The sequence below is a fragment of the Cryptomeria japonica genome, chromosome 1, assembly GCF_030272615.1.
Source record: "Cryptomeria japonica chromosome 1, Sugi_1.0, whole genome shotgun sequence".
NCBI lineage: Eukaryota > Viridiplantae > Streptophyta > Pinopsida > Cupressales > Cupressaceae > Cryptomeria > Cryptomeria japonica.
In genome coordinates this window covers 658,886,877-658,905,255 of record NC_081405.1, presented here as the reverse complement: position 1 = coordinate 658,905,255, position 18,379 = coordinate 658,886,877, and the positions used below count along the sequence as shown (strand labels likewise).

The 18,379-nt window shown below is 34.8% G+C and overlaps 1 protein-coding gene across 1 annotated transcript in view; it reads right to left on the bottom strand.

Annotated features, from left to right (window-relative positions):
- Nucleotides 1–1,162: 1,162 nt before the first annotated feature.
- Nucleotides 1,163–18,379, bottom strand: part of LOC131050435 (serine carboxypeptidase 1-like) — a 47,092-nt gene continuing 29,875 nt past the window's right edge. Inside the window, exons 2-13 of the mRNA XM_059211520.1 lie at nucleotides 13,325–13,398; nucleotides 12,866–12,988; nucleotides 12,659–12,761; nucleotides 7,032–7,069; nucleotides 6,754–6,821; nucleotides 6,568–6,589; nucleotides 6,167–6,274; nucleotides 5,512–5,580; nucleotides 1,958–2,079; nucleotides 1,668–1,781; nucleotides 1,481–1,526; nucleotides 1,163–1,358 (exon numbers count right to left, since the gene is read on the bottom strand). Coding sequence (XP_059067503.1) covers nucleotides 1,350–1,358; nucleotides 1,481–1,526; nucleotides 1,668–1,781; nucleotides 1,958–2,079; nucleotides 5,512–5,580; nucleotides 6,167–6,274; nucleotides 6,568–6,589; nucleotides 6,754–6,821; nucleotides 7,032–7,069; nucleotides 12,659–12,761; nucleotides 12,866–12,988; nucleotides 13,325–13,398 — 896 coding nt within the window. The 3' untranslated portion in view covers nucleotides 1,163–1,349. The remainder of the gene's footprint in view (nucleotides 1,359–1,480; nucleotides 1,527–1,667; nucleotides 1,782–1,957; nucleotides 2,080–5,511; nucleotides 5,581–6,166; nucleotides 6,275–6,567; nucleotides 6,590–6,753; nucleotides 6,822–7,031; nucleotides 7,070–12,658; nucleotides 12,762–12,865; nucleotides 12,989–13,324; nucleotides 13,399–18,379) is intronic.

The window sequence follows — 18,379 nt, the reverse complement described above, 5'->3', positions numbered from 1 at the left end:
ACTATACAAGTTGCTCATATAAATATATTTGTTGGCAAGTTGTGCAACAATAATGTCTAAGTCAACACACTCAAGAGTTAGACCCAATTCCTCATCACCCCCACATTGTAATCAGGTTTCTTATGTGACAAGAGATCCTAATAGCTAGAGTGTGTCTGGGAGTGGAGACCACAATGGGGATTAGGGGCAGCACCCATCATGGGGTTTTGGGAGCAACACCCCCAACAAGATTAAGGGGTAGCACCCCTCGTGCGGATCTAGGAGCAACGCGCACAGTGGGATTTGGGGGCGATGCCCCTCACAGAATCTAGGGTAGTGCCCTTGACGCATTCCTTATTGTGATACATGGCACAAACCTTCATGAGACATGCCATTCTCACAATTTTTTCACTTGAAGTGAAATTATGTATGCATGCATTTTTTTTTAATAAAAATGTTTTTAAATTATAACTTGTTTTTTGTTTTTAATTTTATTTTTCGGACAACATAAGTGTATGAGCACAGTGAGACCAAATCAAACTGGTGCCGAAACTCGGAACTAAATAGACATACCCAGTAACATAAATTATAATCTCTATTCCCCATGTTTAGCTTCTTTGTGCAAGTTAATCGTGATTTATCAAAAATATCTTCTACAGCCAAAATTGGGATTTTCTTTCAGTATTCTCATTCTTCCCATGTAGCGCATGCATTAATTTATGTTTTATTTTGGACTATTATTCTATTTGAACTCTTGGGGTGTGACTCTTTCCACCACCTTTTTTGTAAGTATGTGTTTATAAAGTAATATACACACATATTCATCAAAAAAATCAGAGATGAGAAAAAGATACATTTGAATAAATTTTGATATCTTGATCTTGTCCCTAATTTCTTAAGATTTAGAAGATACATATTATGAGAGATAAGAACTTTGATCATATATATTCATAAACAAATTTCACGTGAAATATTTTTTAACAAGCTTAAAAACATACAGAAGAGTAAGGCAGTGATGATATCTTAATTGAATATTCACAAAATCTCTTCAGAGCTACATAGTTTCAAAAGGAAGGTTAGATATCATTTCCATAAACATACTTCAATAAGAATTTTTTAAAAAGCTTTAAAAACATAAAAAAAAAATAAGACAATAATAATATCTTAATTGAAAATTCATAGAAGCTTCCCAGAGGTTCATAATTTGAAAAAGGAGGTTAGATCTCACTATTTCCATAAACATAGTTCAAGTGGGGAATTTTTTTAGTAACACGCTAAATATTTTTCTTGAATGTTCAAAAAGGTTTTCCAGAAATCCATGATATGAACATCGAAAATGCTTCTCTGGGTTTGTATTCTGGTGTTGTGTGTCAAACTCCCTATAAAAAAATTTGTTTCATTATCAACTCTTCAATATCAAAAAGTAATGACTTTCGAATCAGAGATATAATTAAACAAACCTTTAAACAATCTTAACTAAAAGTAGGATTAGAACTTTCACCTTTACAGTTGCAAATGTAAGGTTGTGATCATATGCTCTTGTGTATCTAGACACCACATGTAGCAGGCATCATTATTTCATTCTAAAACTAAATAAGCATTTTTTGGGTACAAGTATAAGGATCCATACCACCAACTTAAATCTCGCCTTTCATACAATTGAATAGAAAACAACTTTATAATCTTACCCAGCAACCTCTCCATCTACAAACCAAGACCTCCATTCCTCAACTATTGAATACCCTAATGATCTCACCCAAGCCTCAGTTCCAACATATGGGATAACCAAATCATGATAACCACTGTTACAATATTTAGACACATCAAAATCAATCTAATGTAGTTGTGAGTTTTGAGTAATGATATATGGCAGCTCAAAAGTAAATGCAACAAGTAACTTAAAATTGGATGAATTGAAAACCTTCTAAAAAACATGACATGTAAGCAAAAGGATTTTATTCATATAGGATAACTTCACCTATAGATCAAAGCACGATAACCTCTCTTGGTTAGATTTTTGTGATATATAATCACACTTGTAACATCATGTTTATATTTAAAACGAGGAGTACATCTTTTCCACACCCCTGTTATGTTCTCCTACAAATAAATGAAGATAAAGAAAGCAAGCACTGGTCATTAATGCCTCATTAAGCTGCAATATTTGAACATACAATCATGACACATAAAACAAGAAGAGTTAACAAAATGATAGACAAAAGATTATAACACTCTGAAATATATGCTTGTGAGAACATGATAATTTAGTCTTTTAAAGACTTCTTTTCATTGAGTATGTATTTGTATGAATATATTTATGTTTGTGAGAACATGATAATTCAGTCATAAACCAAGCTAGTTAATTTGATGCTTGTATATTAAGTTGTGGTCTATGAGTTTCTAATGCAGGAACATCTAAGGTGTAAGAACAATCTTGCATCAATTGAAAATATTTTCTTTCATGTTTGTTTTGTTATGCAGATCACTTATACATATTATAATCAACTCTTACCGCAAAGGTCAACTATCATCACAAAAATTTATTCTTGCTCTAGTCCACATTCACAAAACAAACTTCTAAAAAGTATTTATACTATGTTGTATCCATTTGTATAGCAAAACTTTCAAACTCATACCAAAGTTTCAAGGAAGTGCATTCTAAAAGACTACATAATTATAGGTTGTTTTCTCATTGGCTAATGCCATGTTACTTGTCAAATTCACTGGAGGAAGGTCTACTTTAGTTGTGCACCAAATATTTGAATCTTGGGCCAATTCTTAATCTCATTCATAAGGTTATTGGTCCCAAGGAAGTTAATGATTAAGATCAAATTGGATTTTAATGTATAATCATCTTAGTAGGGTACACATTCCCTTGTGAAGCACCAAGGCAAAATCATTTAATATTGGTATATGGAGAAAGAGAAAAATTTAATTAATGTGATATGGGTAGGTATTCGGGGTTAGTAAGAATGCATAGAAGGGAGAGGAGTGTTTATAAGTGACACTCCAAATCATCTACAAGTCACTTTGCATAAGCCAATTAACGTGTGTCATTCACCATTTTGATCTTGCTAAGGTAATGAAGCTAGCTTTTTCCTACAACATATAATATTTTATTATGTCAAAGCCTCATAATCTTGAGGGTTTCTACTTAATCTCAACTCTAATGTAGTTAACAAAAAAACAATGATCACACCAAAATAGTGCAAGTTCAATACAATCCTTCCTAAAACCAATTATTGCAGACCTTTTGGTAATACCATGACCCTACCTAAAAGAATCACTTGGTATCTCTAGAACGCTTCTATTAGAATTTAGATTATGTATAATATAATTGAGATAGTTTTTATTAAGGGGATTCACTATTAGAGTTCATGTGGCAAGGGTTAGGGGATTAAGATGTATAAGTACTTTTAAACCAAATTTTTGTACAAACATATTTTTTAGAGCTCATCTATGTTTTTTAATCAAGAAGTTAATGTATGGATGGTAATCAATTCTAGTTTTGAGTTAGATGTAGGTGTGGCCAATAAGCATAGTTGATAGGGTACAAATAATAAGAGGATATAAAAATATAACAAAAAAATAGGTAAATAGGATATGTAGTGAAAATGGGGAGGTATATTAATTATACTAGTGTGTGCAAAGGGATATAAAAACATTGATATGAATGGAAGAAATGAAAATTGAGTTGTTTATTAGTGCCCTATGAATGCATGTGCTATTCCATTAGTTTAATAAGCATATTTCTAAGAAGGTAGTGTACCACATTTCTTGTCAACACTAAGACATTGTATCCTTGCTTGCTATAAATAATCATTCATTTCTTATTGTAAGATAGAAGGACTTACCTTAGCACTAGCTTGGGGAAGTTCAATAGTAGATCCTAAACAAAGAGGAGAAAAGAGCATCGTATTGTATATTAACCTAGAGGACTTCATATTAATGAACCACACACTAATTGTGCTTGTAATTCAACAACTTCATGTCAGGCCAAATGGGATATTTTTAAAAGCACTTTAGAAAGACTTAGTGAATAAAATAAAATAAATCTTTTCTAAAAGCAATATAACTCAACAAGTCCAATTTAAACCCACTGTACTGAACTGGTAGAGGAATTGAGACCATGACTAAGTCTAAAAATAACACTTACTAAAAATAGTATTTTGCTAAACATAGCAAGAACTACCCAAACCCTGAAATTGAAGATACTGCACATTGAAAATCAGAGGAGACTAAAGCTATGACCAACTACTAAAAATAGTGGTTTCTATAAATAGCAACTACTAAAAATAATAATTGCTGAAAATAGTAAGTCAGCCAAAACTCTCAACTGACCAATTGGTGTCCCAACTAACGCTTACTTAAAATGTAACTTACTAAAAATAATAAGTCTCAAACAAGTTGTTTGAAGTCACTCCAAAAAGTGTCATTCATCTCCATTAATCTGTCTAAACACACTGGCAACATTGAAATACCCCTATGATCTTGCTGACACCACCTAGAAAGCCAACACTAGATGCACCACAAGAGAACCAAAAAATGGGGACATGACAAATTGTAGTGCTACCTTTGGAGGGTAAGGACTAACATGTGCCAAATAGGAGGCGGGAGGCACTAGAGGCTAGAGCACTTCATCATCTCAAGACAACTTCTTGCTCAAAGATGGTGCTTTGTATAAGAAGCAAATGTTTTTATTTTATTTTTTGATGTTAGTAACATTGAAGAATTCATCTATGGTAAAAAAAAAAATTGAATATAGGAAGGGATCTAGTATAAAGTCAACATGGATTGTTGCCCAAATAATTCAAAATAGGAAGGGATCTAGTATAAAGTCAACATGGATTGTTGCCCAAATAATTCAAAAGTCTATGGATCTTGGGAATCATATCCTTATGAGACTCATAAAACAACTTAATGGAGCATTGTGGATGTAACTCGACATGGATTGTAGTCAAATAATTTGGGAGATCTATGATTCTGGAGTTCAAGGAGGTATTAATCCGGCAACTTGGATATTAGCTCAGGAGCTACACCTTTATGAGAATTATGAGGTAGCTTGATGGAGTTCCTCATGGTCCAACAATTATTTTTCAAAGAAAAGCTTCCAAAGAATATGTATTTGTGTTTTTTCAATCACTAGTTTTTGTTGTGTGTAATGTAAGCCTTAAAGGAGGTTGTTGGAAAAATTAAGGTTTACATTTAAATAAAGTCACTTTAGTGACTTAAGTTACTAATTGGTTGGTAATTAGCTTCCCATAAGATAGTTTGGGAAGTTGTACAGGAACACAATGTCTATATATAAACATTTGTATAATACTTTGTAATTCTAAATGATTAATAATATTATTTTATTTATTATTACCGTGCACATTATAGATTAAATCATTTTACAATAATTTTGCCTGCATTTTTCAACAAGTAACAAAGATATCATAACTCTAACATATTAAATAATAATAATTCAAAAGAGTATTAGCACCCTATAATTCGAACAATGTAGAAATAAGGACATTATATTTGGTTCACCTGTAGAGCATGAATTATTTTCCTGACAAAAGGATTTTTTGCCCAGATATCCAAAAGGTAATATTTGTCCTGTTTCACAACATGAAGCATTACATTAATAAAATGCATACAGTATTTGATAAACATCTAGCACAAACAATTCCTATCAGTACGGCAAGTGGATAATTCTTTAACACCAGCATTTGCATTTTGTTTATCATTCCAGACAAAAAACTGTTCTGTTTAAAGACATCTTTATTAAAAACTAACAGCTGCAGTCTGAAGGTTACATAGATTGAAATATTAAGCGTATACAAAGATTATACTCTTCTTTTTATTGGATAGCTATACAAGAAGCCAAAATAAAATTGGAGATGAAATCTTCCTACATTGCAAATATAATGTACTTTAAATATATGCCTGAGTGCAAAGTGCACTATGCCATAACTTGAAAATTTGTTCACACAAAGATGTTGTTTTCTTAGATCTCCAAGCACTTCTAGCATGAATAAATGAAGGCACCATGTTATTGGACGCTAATATGTAAATTCCCAGCTTTTTGGCAGGTTATAATTCAATGCAAGTATTGTGTGCAAAGATGTATTGAAGTTAAACTATCTGCATTTTTTATTCAAGCCTCTAAATTTATAGATAAAAAAGGATGAATTCGATTTACCAGAGAAGGGCAAGGCTTGTCTTCATAGCCAAAATGAAGGGGGATTCGGTGAAAACCATCTTGAATAGTAAACCTTGTGGACCAAACTTTTCTCCTTGCTTCATTAAGCTAATCTAGTACTTCCAATTTCTCGTATCCCTTTGCTGGTTCTTTCTGAGCGCTTACATTTTCTTGCTTCATTGTAATGGGGTAACAACTTGGGTCGAGGATAGAAGCTTTATTGAGATGAAAAAAAAATTGCTTTTTCAAAACAACATATAAGAACAAGTTTTAGAAAGAGACCAGGAAATTTGGATTACTAAAATGTAGCAGTCATAGAAGTAAGGCAGTGGTTGTGAATTTCACCTCATATATTGATTCTACTTTGGATTGACATGAAGGATTTGTGGATGTATAATTACCATTGCAAGCCTGCTTTGTTGCCTGCCATATCAGAAATGTCAAATGATTGAAATATTTGAGACATTATGGTATATCTTTATCCAAAAAGTCCATTTCAAACAAGAATTCATGTTGTACCACAAAGTTGCCTTGTAATTAGCATTTGTGCACAAAAAAGCATGAATTGCAAACATTTAAGCTTTCACTGGATCTTATTTATATAAAACTCGTATATTTCATCTGATATGAGGGCCATTCCATGTCCAAAGGGCACCTGTGCATTGTCAAAAAAACATAATCCGTCTCCCCATTACCAACCAGATAGCCCGACAAAATAGTAATTTAAGATATCAGTCTATAAGACCATCTAATCCCTAAAAAATGGTAATGCAAGAGAAATAGTTGGTCCATAGCCAAAAACACAAATTGGAGGTACTGAACAGAAGAACTTTGGCCTTCACTTAGTTCAGTTCAATAATTTGACCTTAATATTTAGGAGTGGTTTTGCACCGGCTTCAATACCTTAAGGAAATACATGGTAAAAAGCAACCATGAAAATATTAATCTAAAAAACAAATGCAACAACTTCTCTCTTACTAAATAAAGCTATTTTAGCAACATTACAATGTTATATGCAACTAATAGACCATTTAGAATCCTAAATTTCTCCAAAATATAATATTGATGGGACATCCCAGCCTAGAATTTTGTTATTTGTGTCTTGAATTATGTCTTTTTTAGGTAAATTCATCTAGACTGTTCCTCGCTAATTCATTAAGTATTTTCTAGTAGAAATTGTGAGATTTTGCCAAGATCAAGAGGCAATGGAAAGCACAAATAAGAGAGAACAAAATAGATGATAAAAATAAACTGTATTCTATCAAGATGAAAAATATGATCAACTGGATCATTAAGCATTCGTTACATACAATGAATATGAGCCTACTTATATAGGCAAGGCTATATGGATATGTGAGCACACAAACATGACATGTGCCTCAATAAGAAACAAGGGTGGGTAGGAAATAGGTGTGGGTAGGTAGGAGAAACAATATAATAGTCCACATGAGGTGGATCACCCACTGAATGTGGAGTGTAACAACAAGATCAACATCATAAAAGGTGGAAATTCTCCTACACACACTATCCCAATGTGGCACAAACACCCAAGTGTCTCATACCCAAACTACTATGAAATGCATTTCCTAAGTAAACTTAAGTAAGGTGTAATAATATCCAAGATGAATAATTATTTACACCAACACCCCCCCTTAAGTGCAACTTAGGGGAATGCACTAAAGTCTACAATGCAACTAAGCAATGCAAGATGGGTCCCGGCTAGGAGGCCATGTTAGGTACCCATGTACAAATGCAAATGCATGAAAACCAATGCAAGGAAATCTCTCACAAAGCGGGGAAAGAGAGAAAAACCCAATGGGAAAAAACCCTCCCCCAAAAGAGAAATGAAAACTAGATACAAAGAACTCTCATAGAAGTATGTGAAGGACAAAACCCCATGTGAGGAAAAAATCCCCCCCATATGAGAGAAGAAGAAGAGAGACTAGGAAGCCCCCCCTCAATGTGAAATCTGCACCAATGATAGAAGCTCGAAGATGAATGAAGAAACTGCTCCATGAACGTCGAACAACATTCCTCCTTTTAGGAAGAAACAAAACCAAAGGTGTATCCATTAAGTTCCCCAACCATGAAGGGAAGATGAAGCAAAAATACTCATGATGAAAGAAATCTCTGAAAACTGCTCAAGTGTCCCCATATCGATGCTGAAAGGTACCCCCTCCAAAGGTGGTAAACTGTGCCACACTGCTGAAAAAAGAACTCTAAGATCTAGTGGAGATGAATGTAGAACAATATCCAAAGACTCATATGTCTCCTCAAAAGATAAAGAGACCTCCTCCAAGTGTTGTACAAAAGTATCCACAATGATTTCAACCTCTAAAGATTGATCATGTAGAGAATGCACAAGAGGGTCAGAGTGATCCCTCGCAACAATCAAAGAAGGATCATCTTCATCAAAGAGAAGATGAATGTCATCAATGGTATCTCCCAAATCTGCAATGTAGGAGTCCACAAACAAACCTGCAATGTCTGTCAAGTAGGCATCCCAATCAACTGAAGCTGGAAGACATGAAATATCCTGCTACACTGAATCATAAGAAGGCAAAACTGTCACACTAGCTGCATCATCGGGTGCAATAGGTGGTGTGATATCAATAGAAGGAGATGAAATGCAAGGCTCAAGAACGGGGTCACATGTGAGAATCCCCAAGTTCAAATGCCCAAAGTTCTCCTCAAAATCTGAATCATCAACATAGGAAGAACCAACCTTATCAATAGGACCAAAATCTGAAAAAGAGTACAACTGAGATGCATGATCAACCACCCCAGTCGCAATGATGGGTCCACTCTCCAAGTCTCTAATGATAACTGAATCAAGTGTGAACTCCACGGTTTTCCTAGTTGCCCCATGTGTGATTTGATAGATGGAAAGAAGATTATTTGTCAAGTGGGGTACACACAACACATCATTGAAGGAGTTATCCCCAATGGAAATAGATCATTTCCCAATCACATCCATGTATGTATGATTGCCCATTAAAATCTATGACATGTGGCAAGGCTCAAATGTAGAAAACATAGACTGCAAAGATGCCATATGATGAGAATCCCCTGAATCTAGAAGCCATCTTCCTGAATCATGACTTGTAGTAGCACAAAGAGCTTGTCCCTTTCCTTTATCTGTCCCAAAAGAGTGATCCTTTCCTTTATCCTTGGAAAAAGAAGCCAATGTAGACATTCTAAAAGGTAGGTTGATTCTATTCTTCTCAAGAAGATTCTTCAACTCATCAATATCCTTCTTATAAGAATGATGTTCATCATGTCCTGACTTCTTGCAATATCCACAAAAAAGATTGTCCTTATATGATTTCCTCTTAGGTGAGAATGGTGAATCGCCTTGTTGTGGAGAGGAAAATTGTGCTCCATCTTGTTGTCGTTTAGATTTAGGTTGATTTTGATTCTTGCATTTTCCTTGATTACTTTGATTCCCTTTGTTAGCCACCAAAGCTTGTGACTTTGAAGATTTGAGAATCTCCATTGTGGTCAACTTAGATTTCTCTAGTATCAACATCTTCATGAATGAATCAAATGAGGGAGAAGTGTATGAGGAACCTTGAGCTAACCTATGGGTGTGAAAGCTAGATACAAAGGCTGCATACTCTGAAGGAAGTTTGTCCAACAAGTTATAAACCAATTGAGCATCCTTTTTGTCAATTCCACAATCCTTTATCTTTGCTCTTAACTCGGTTGCTTTTGTGACATAATCTTGGATTGTATCAAAATCTTTGGGATCCAAAGTTGTGAGTTCGCCATCAAGTTTGTAGCCCTTAATCTCATCAACTTGACTATACAATTTCTTAAAAATATCCCAAGCCTCTTTAATTGTTGTACACTTATCAATGTGAAAAATGAGGTCATCTTATACATACTTTCTAAGAGTTTCAAGTGCCATAGCATTCTTAGTAAGCCATTCAATTTGAGCATTAGGATCAGCCTTAGGATCAAATGGTGTTGTAATAGTTTCATTTACATAATGAATGAGTCATTTTTCCATTAGTTTACTCCATGCCTTAATTTTCCATGATGCATAATTATGAGGATTTAAAAATGGAAATTTAGGAGAACCCTTAGCACCAAAATGAAAAGCCACAAGATAGAGAGAGACACAATCACACAAGACACCCCCCCAAAATACTCAATCAAAAAATCCCCCCAAAATGGTGATTTTGGCACTTTATACTTGTGCGTATACAATGGGCCACTTGCAAAACAAGGCAAAGTGGACTTCTGATTTCAATTTACAACTTCTCAAAATGAGATCTAAGAGACTTCAACAAATACTGCTAGTGATCTAAACTGAGATCCAAGCAAAATGCAAGTACCAAATATGCCAAAAATGGCCAAATATTGAAAGTACAATTTTTACCTAAAATCACTGCAAACAGATGGCAGATTATGAAAGTAGATGAAAAAATATGCACTTTCAAAAAAAACGGCACCTGAAAAGGAGTCCATAGGAGCCCAAACGAAGGCTCCAAAGTTGTAAAAATCGAAATTTCACGATTTCCAAAAAACCTGTATCCAAAAATCAAAAAACTCCTACATCACTGTACAGATCATGAAATTCTACCCTAAAACAAAAAAATTGCTCAAAAAAACGAGTCCGGATGAGTGAGATATTGCTATTTGAAAATTGCCTGCCAAATTATAATTTCTGGAAAATTTCCGCCGCAGTGTCAAACTTCAAATGCCTCTAGATTTGGCCTCCGAAGTCCGATTTGGATGAAACAAAAGGCAAAATTGACTTTCTTGGACCTCCTCAATCTAATGATGACCTCAGATTTGACCTATCAAGCTTCCATAAAAACCTGCAATAGAAAGTTCCAAAATGCACAATCTCAAATAATGTCAAATTTCTCTCAATTAGCAAACCAATGACACTCTAATGGCTCTGATACCATGTGGGACATGGACTAGCTCTGATACCATGTGAAATTTTGTCAAGATCAAGAGACAGTGGAAAGCACAAATAAGAGAGAACAAAATAGATAATAGAAATAAACTGTATTCTATCAAGATGAAAAATATGATCAACTGGATCATTAAGCATTCGTTACATACAATGAATATGAGTCTGCTTATATAGGCAAGGCTATATGGATATGTGAGCACACAAACATGACATGTGGCTCAATAAGAAACAAGGGTAGGTAGGAAATAGGTGTGGGTAGGTAGGAGAGACAATATAATAGTCCACATGAGGTGGATCACCCACTGAATGTGGAGTGTAACAACAAGATCAACACCATAAAAGGTGGAAATTCTCTTACACACACTATCCCAATGTGGTACAAACACCCAAGTGTCTCATACCCAAACTACTATGAAATGCATTTCCTAAGTAAACTTAAGTAAGGTGTAATAATATCCAAGATGAATAATTATTTACACCAACAGAAATAGATATGACAATCACAAAATTATCTCTCATATTTGTAATTGAATTTTGTACCAAAACTATTAAACTTAAAATATATAAAGAAATTTTCTTGATTAAAGATTAAATAACAAGCTAAATATCATCAAAGAGATTGGTTCTTACCTTAAACACCAAGGTTCAATTCTCCCCAAATGACATCTTAGCATGTTAGACATGCTAAAGTAGTATTCCCACTTCAATTGATTGATAAGAGTGATAATCTTATAGGTGATGCTAGTAAAGCACATTGGAGAAAAGTAGGAGGAAATGAGGAGGAATAGCTGTCCTGTAGCAGGAGATCAAACATGAGAAGCATTCAAGCCAAAGGAGTGAGGACCTATAGGAGAAGATTATAGGTAAGAAGATGAAAGTGTTCAATCTAGAGGAGCGCACTTGATGAAAAGCATTCAAACTAGAGGAATATGCTGAAGAGGAGATACCTTGTCAGAGGAGAGAGGAGGTGAGAAGATGAAAACATTCAAGCTAAAGGAACATGCTCAGAAAAAAGCTTTCATGCTGGAGGATTATGTTGAGATTTGTGGGAGAAAGATCCTGCAAGGAGAAGGAAGAGGAGCTGGAAAGCAAAAGTCTCGTAACAGGAACTAGTAGATTGAATCGTAATTGAAATAGAATGCCCTAGTGGTAGAGCATTAGTTAAAGTGGTATCACCACAAAGAAGAATTATGGGATGTCATTCACGTGAATAAATCCACATAATTTCAAGAGCGGTGGTCCAATAAAACCAGAACTAACTTATCCTAAATAAAAGATAAAAATAAATAAATAACAATATATATCTCATATTAAGATTTAAAACACTTTCCATTGTGTCAGGTATTTAAAAAAATTGATTGCTTAAAAGTTATCTCAGATTTCAGGCTCAGATCACTAAACATAATGCTTTGTGTTAATAATTTGCATTCTACGTCTCAGAGCACTATTGAAGCAAGCCAACTTCTAATACTACCAGCACTTAAAAACCTCAGAGCACTTGAGAGAGAAAAGTATAAAATATTCTAAAGAAAATAATACAGAGTGCAGAGTCCATGTAATACCATCTGCTATTTTCTGTGTCAACATTGGTACAATAAGACCCGAATAAGAATCTCCTCCAATGTATAGTGGATTAGATAGAAACTCAGGGTATGCCTCAAACCACTGCATCGTACATAGTAAGCCATGTTCAGTTTGTTGAAACTCTTGAAATTGATAAATCTTGACACACTTTAAAATTAATTTCCTGATAGGATAGAGCTTAATACCTTAATAAGAAAAGCGTATGCATCTGAGACAATCTTAAATCCTCCATAAACGTAGTCTGCGGTTGTATTGGAGTAGGAAAACCCAGTCCCAGCTGGTGAATCAAGAAAAATGATGTTGCACACCTAAGAGTGCAAAAAGATTTAGTGGTTATGTTACACGAAAGAAAAAACTGCTGTGATACATTACATTCAATGGCACACAAAGAAAATTTTGAATTAGGAATACACGCTGCACTAGAGTAATTATTTACAAATTAAAGAGTTAACTGGACATGGAAACAGATTATAGAGATCGAAGTTGAAAGACCTGATCTGCAAAGAGCTATTTAGGGTTATATTACAGTCTAACGGGCCTTCTTGGCCTCAGTAAACAACATAAGAGATAAAAATGTGCCATGGAATGCTAATAGGAAGTTGTCAATAAAAGTGTTTTAACAGAAACAGAATAATGAATCAGACCTTAGTCCAAGAATGTGGATTGTCAATTAGTTTGGGTAAACCCCTAGTGTAATTGAGATCAAAATACATTGGGCCTGCAATAAATGAAAGACAATTGCAATCAAAGTCAAGATAAAAAGAAAAGAAAGGCAAAAAGACTATAGCAACCGTTTAAACTTTTCATGAAGAATAAGGAAATCCATTGGTATTACTTGAAGTTGTCAGGATGAATACAATGGGGACATAAATCAACAATCTACTTATTAGGAAAATGCAGTAGTGTGTGAGAATCGCATATAATGTAATCAATAATTAAGCTCCAAAGTAGCATCTTATATCAGGACTGTTGTGTTAGTAGGCACTGTTACATCTTACATATTCTGAGAGGCAACAGAAGGATCGAAGGCACTCGGTTTCTACCATAGTTTTCCTGATTTATATTCTCGATCCTTACCAACATGGGACAAGAGTGGAAATTTATAAATAACATTTAGTGTTGATATGAGTTTTATTGGAAAATGTAAAACCATTTTTTAATATGGCAATTTTGGAGCATTAGAAAAAAGCCAATAATGGTAATTGATTTCAATTAACTAACCAATCTCATAGACAAATTCAGTGAAACTTGAGCAACCAGGACCACCAGTAAGCCACAAAAGAACTGGGTCTTTGGATGAATTATTTTCGGATTCAACAAAATAGTAAAAGAGAGCCCTACCACGAGCCTCGCTGACCGTTATATACCTGAGCAATATAAAGAAAGAAATTATATTCATGCATGTAGTGTTGGGTATATGAAGCTCAACAATCACATGGTTGTTTGTCTTCCCCAGAAAACTCTTCATTTCATATTTGATATGTTTATATAAATGGCTGTGTGCAGCCAATACATAATGTACTGTGTAATTGGATATTGGTTAATAACAATCCTCCATGCATTTTTGGTGGACGTAGCCACTTAGTGGTGAACCACGTTAATCTTGTGTCTTGAGTTCTTTGTTGTGTCTATTATTCTTTCTATTGTTTTTTGTTCATTATTATGTATTTTTTCTGCTCGTTTTTAAACTAACAATTGGTATCAGAGCCACGGTTGGCTTGAGCAGAGATGGGATCTGATTGGATAGTTGATCCTGGATATGGGTGTCCTTACTTTGTGTTTGATCCCGGAGCTGGGTGCTTTTATGTTATTGACAAACAGGCTGAAATTTCAGATGATGAGGCCAAATCAGATGATGAAGCCGAATCAGTCATCGAAAAATTTCTTGGCAGTCTATACTCAGTAGAGAGTGATGTCCAAGTGGAGGTTGAAACCAAATGTCATTGGTGGGATAGCTGGAAATCGGAGGAGACTCCGGTTGAAGAAGAAGAGGGTTTGTTGCATTCGTTGTTTGAAGAAGAGACTGGTTTGTTTCCCTTCCAAGATGAGGAGGATGTCTCTCGGGGTGAGGAGGATGTAGTTTCGAATCTAGCGAATGAGGATGACCCTGAAGAAGAACATGCAGATTGCAAAAGTGATGATTTATTGTTGCAGATTGCAGCAGTGGAGGTAGAGTGGAATGCATTGATTGCAGATACTGCACAAGTTTCTACACAAAATACAACAAATTCATTCAGTGAGGCAACCATGAGAATTGGGAGTGATGTTTGTAGGCTATTCACACCTGTACAAGAGTTTTATATTTGAGTATTAAAATCAAATAATGGTGACCTTCTAGATATTCTATTACGCAGGAGCACAAAAACAAGAGACTTTGATGGAGGAGTGTATTATGCATCTGTTGATAGTAGTGTTCCTGATTATGGATTACCGGATGAAGTAGTTAGAGAATATGTTTTTAACTCTGATCTGACTTGGAGAAGATTAATTCGCACTGTTCATGAATAGAGTTTAGCGATATTAAAATCTTCTCGAGAGCTGGTTGTAGTATGAGCCTTGGAATGGAGATGTAGGGAATGTTACAGGCTGTGCCGGTTGGACTTCACGGGGGAGATTGTTGGGTATGTGAAGCTCAACAGTCACATGGTTGTTTGTCTTCCCCAGAAAACTCTTCATTTCATATTTGATATGTTTATATAAATGGCTGTGTGCAGCCAATACATAATGTGTTGTGTAATTGGATATTGGTTAATAACAATCCTCCATGCATTTCTGGTGGACGTAGCCACTTAGTGGTGAACCACGTTAATCTTGTGTCTTGAGTTCTTTGTTGTGTCTATTATTCTTTCTGCTGTTTTCTGTTCATTATTATGTGTTTTCTCTGCTCGTTTTTAAACTAACATGTAGATGATCAAAACAGGTTATAATGGGACTTGAAAGTACAACCAATAGAAATAACATCAACAAGTAAATTGAAGCTCCAAAAATAAGCTAAAATTTAATTGAAAGCACTTATTTCCATAAATGGCTACTCATTTGACAATTCAATAAAATATAAGCATTAGAGAATCATATATTTCAATTTTCTTTTAAATATCAAATTTAAAACTCTGATTCTGAAGACGGCAAGATCAATCTTAGTGTATGGATTCAATTAAAACTTCTTTTATGTATTATATACATTAAAAAATCTTCTCAGTTCATATATAATTCGCTGAAATGAATATACTATTTAAATGCAATGCATACTGAATAATTGAGATATCTCAAACAACTTCCATAAGTAGAGACTTGCACCTTTTGGAGTTACTGATGAAAATCACAGGTTCTATATTAACAAAGCTGTCTACTGAACCAACAACAGCTTTTTATTCAAAATCCACTCATGGAAGTGTATGCGGGAAAAGTGGGCTGATAAAACTCAATATGTGAAAATATTTGTAAAATACTAGTCCACACACACACACACAGGACTTCTTGATGCAAGTTATGGAGTAACGTAATGTTACTCAGCTTCCCAAGGAGGGTCCCATGGTTCTCTATCTCACAATGTCCCTCAAACCAATGTTTTTGCTCTCAGATCACTGAGCAAAATGGTTTAGGGATGGCAAATATGAGAACGAGAGATGCTTTTGATTGATTTTAGTATGAAATAGATGTTAAGCTATGTATGATGCTAAAATGCAATAAACTAAATGATAAGATGACAGGGTTAGTATGAATACTATCCTAGCATACTATATTTAGTCTATAATTGAGCTAAAATGATAAAGAAATTATTCTAAACGTGCATATTTAGTCTAATTCCTAATCTAAAAGAGGCTAAATGAGGAGCATAAAGATGATATGAAAGCTTGAAAGAATTTGAGCATAAGTATAATGCTTCAAATTTGAAAGATGATTGATAAGAATGGAGGAATGAGGGCTCTATTTATAGCACAAACAGGGCAATGGATGGTCAAGATTGAAAGGTTTAATCAAGGGCCAGGTTTGAAAGTTGGGGATCCATGTGCACAATTGACACCAATAAAATGGTGACAAGTGTCAACATAGGATTGGGTTGAGAAAAGAGGTTGGAGGTATTAAAGGCCTGAGAAGACCTCATGGTTATCTAAAGGCTAAGGGTCAAGTCTAAGTTAGGCTTACCCACTGGATTAAGAGTTAATCCAAGGATAAACCTTTATGCAAATGATTAAGAGATAATCATGGTCAAAGCATTAATGGCCTGATGAGACCCTTGGGTTGGATAGAGGTTGAGTCAAAACAAATGTTTTAACCATGTGGGAAGGTTTGAATTAACCATTAATGGTTATTGGAGACTTTGGGGATTAAGTGGTTGAAGATTGGAAGCCTTTAATGGTTTTCAAAGACTTTAAGGGTTTTAGTGGTTGAAGGTTGAAAACCTTCAATGGTTATCAAAGACTTTAAGGTTTTTGAGAAGTGACTTCCCTTTGCTTAGGGATGTGACAAAATTTAGAGGAGGGTTAGGTTAATTAGAAGCGTTTAGAAGATTCTAGAAGGGATTAGGAAGGGGTTTGGGATTTTGCAAGTGGATGGAGGGATAATAGGATTTAATTGAATTAAATGATTTTATTCAATTTGGTTGCAATTTGGAGAAATTAAATAAATATGATTTATTCAATTTAGGATAACTATTTAATTAAATTTGAATTTAATTAAAAGTGGATAGGGGGATTTAATTGAATAAAATGATTTATTCATTAAATGGGTATAGTGAATTTAATTTAAATAAATTGAGTAACTTATTTAATTAAATAGAGGAATGTGGATAATTTAATTAAATTGGATTTAATTAAATAGAGAAATGAACATAAAATATTCATTTAGGAATATGGTCATTTTTATACGTCTACATTTTGCCCCTCTTTGAAATGACGTGTGTGCACATGTTATTTCAAAGAAAATGATGCCTTATCATGATTTATGATCAAATGCAATTTTTGTTGTGTCGCTCTTTTATTTGCAAGTTGTGCCCCAGATTTGATGTGTGATGCCCCCTCGGGAGATGAATCAATTTTGAATTTTTTTGATTTAATGTGATAAAGTTCGTATGATGTGTAGGATGTCGTGTATATAAAAAGTGTGTAGATTGATTCATCTCCCGATAAGTTACAACTGTTTTGGTATAGGTGAGACCGCGACCATATTACAGGGCCAGTTGGCTAACCCTAATTTCATTTTCCTCTTATAAAAGGGGAAAAGGGGTCAAATTAGGTTCATTTGTGCTTTGTTGATTGTGAAGAAAGAGAATTTGCTCTGGAGAGAAAATGTCGATTCCCTATCACAGACACCGTTTTAAGCACGTTCGGAGGTACCGGAGGCCTGTAGCGCGTGGACCACCAGTAAGTCAACGTTTTTGACCCCTTTTTGACTTTTTGTTTTGTCATTTTTAGTCATTTTTTGAATTTTAAAGTTCGGGCTTTTCGGTTTAGCGCGTCTAAGGCTTAGTTTAGCGCATACGAAGTTTAGAGTAGCGCATCGAAGTCAATTTTAGGGGTTGCGTCCAAAAAAATAGGCTAGCGCATAAAAGTATTAGGTTAGCGCGTGCAGGTAGAATAGCGCATGCAAAGGTTTGGATAGCGCGTCGCGTTAACAGGGTAGCGCGTAGGTATGACCTAGCGCATAGGAGTCGTCGGGGTTCGCATAGGTAAGGGGGTTTAGCGCGTAGGACTAACCTA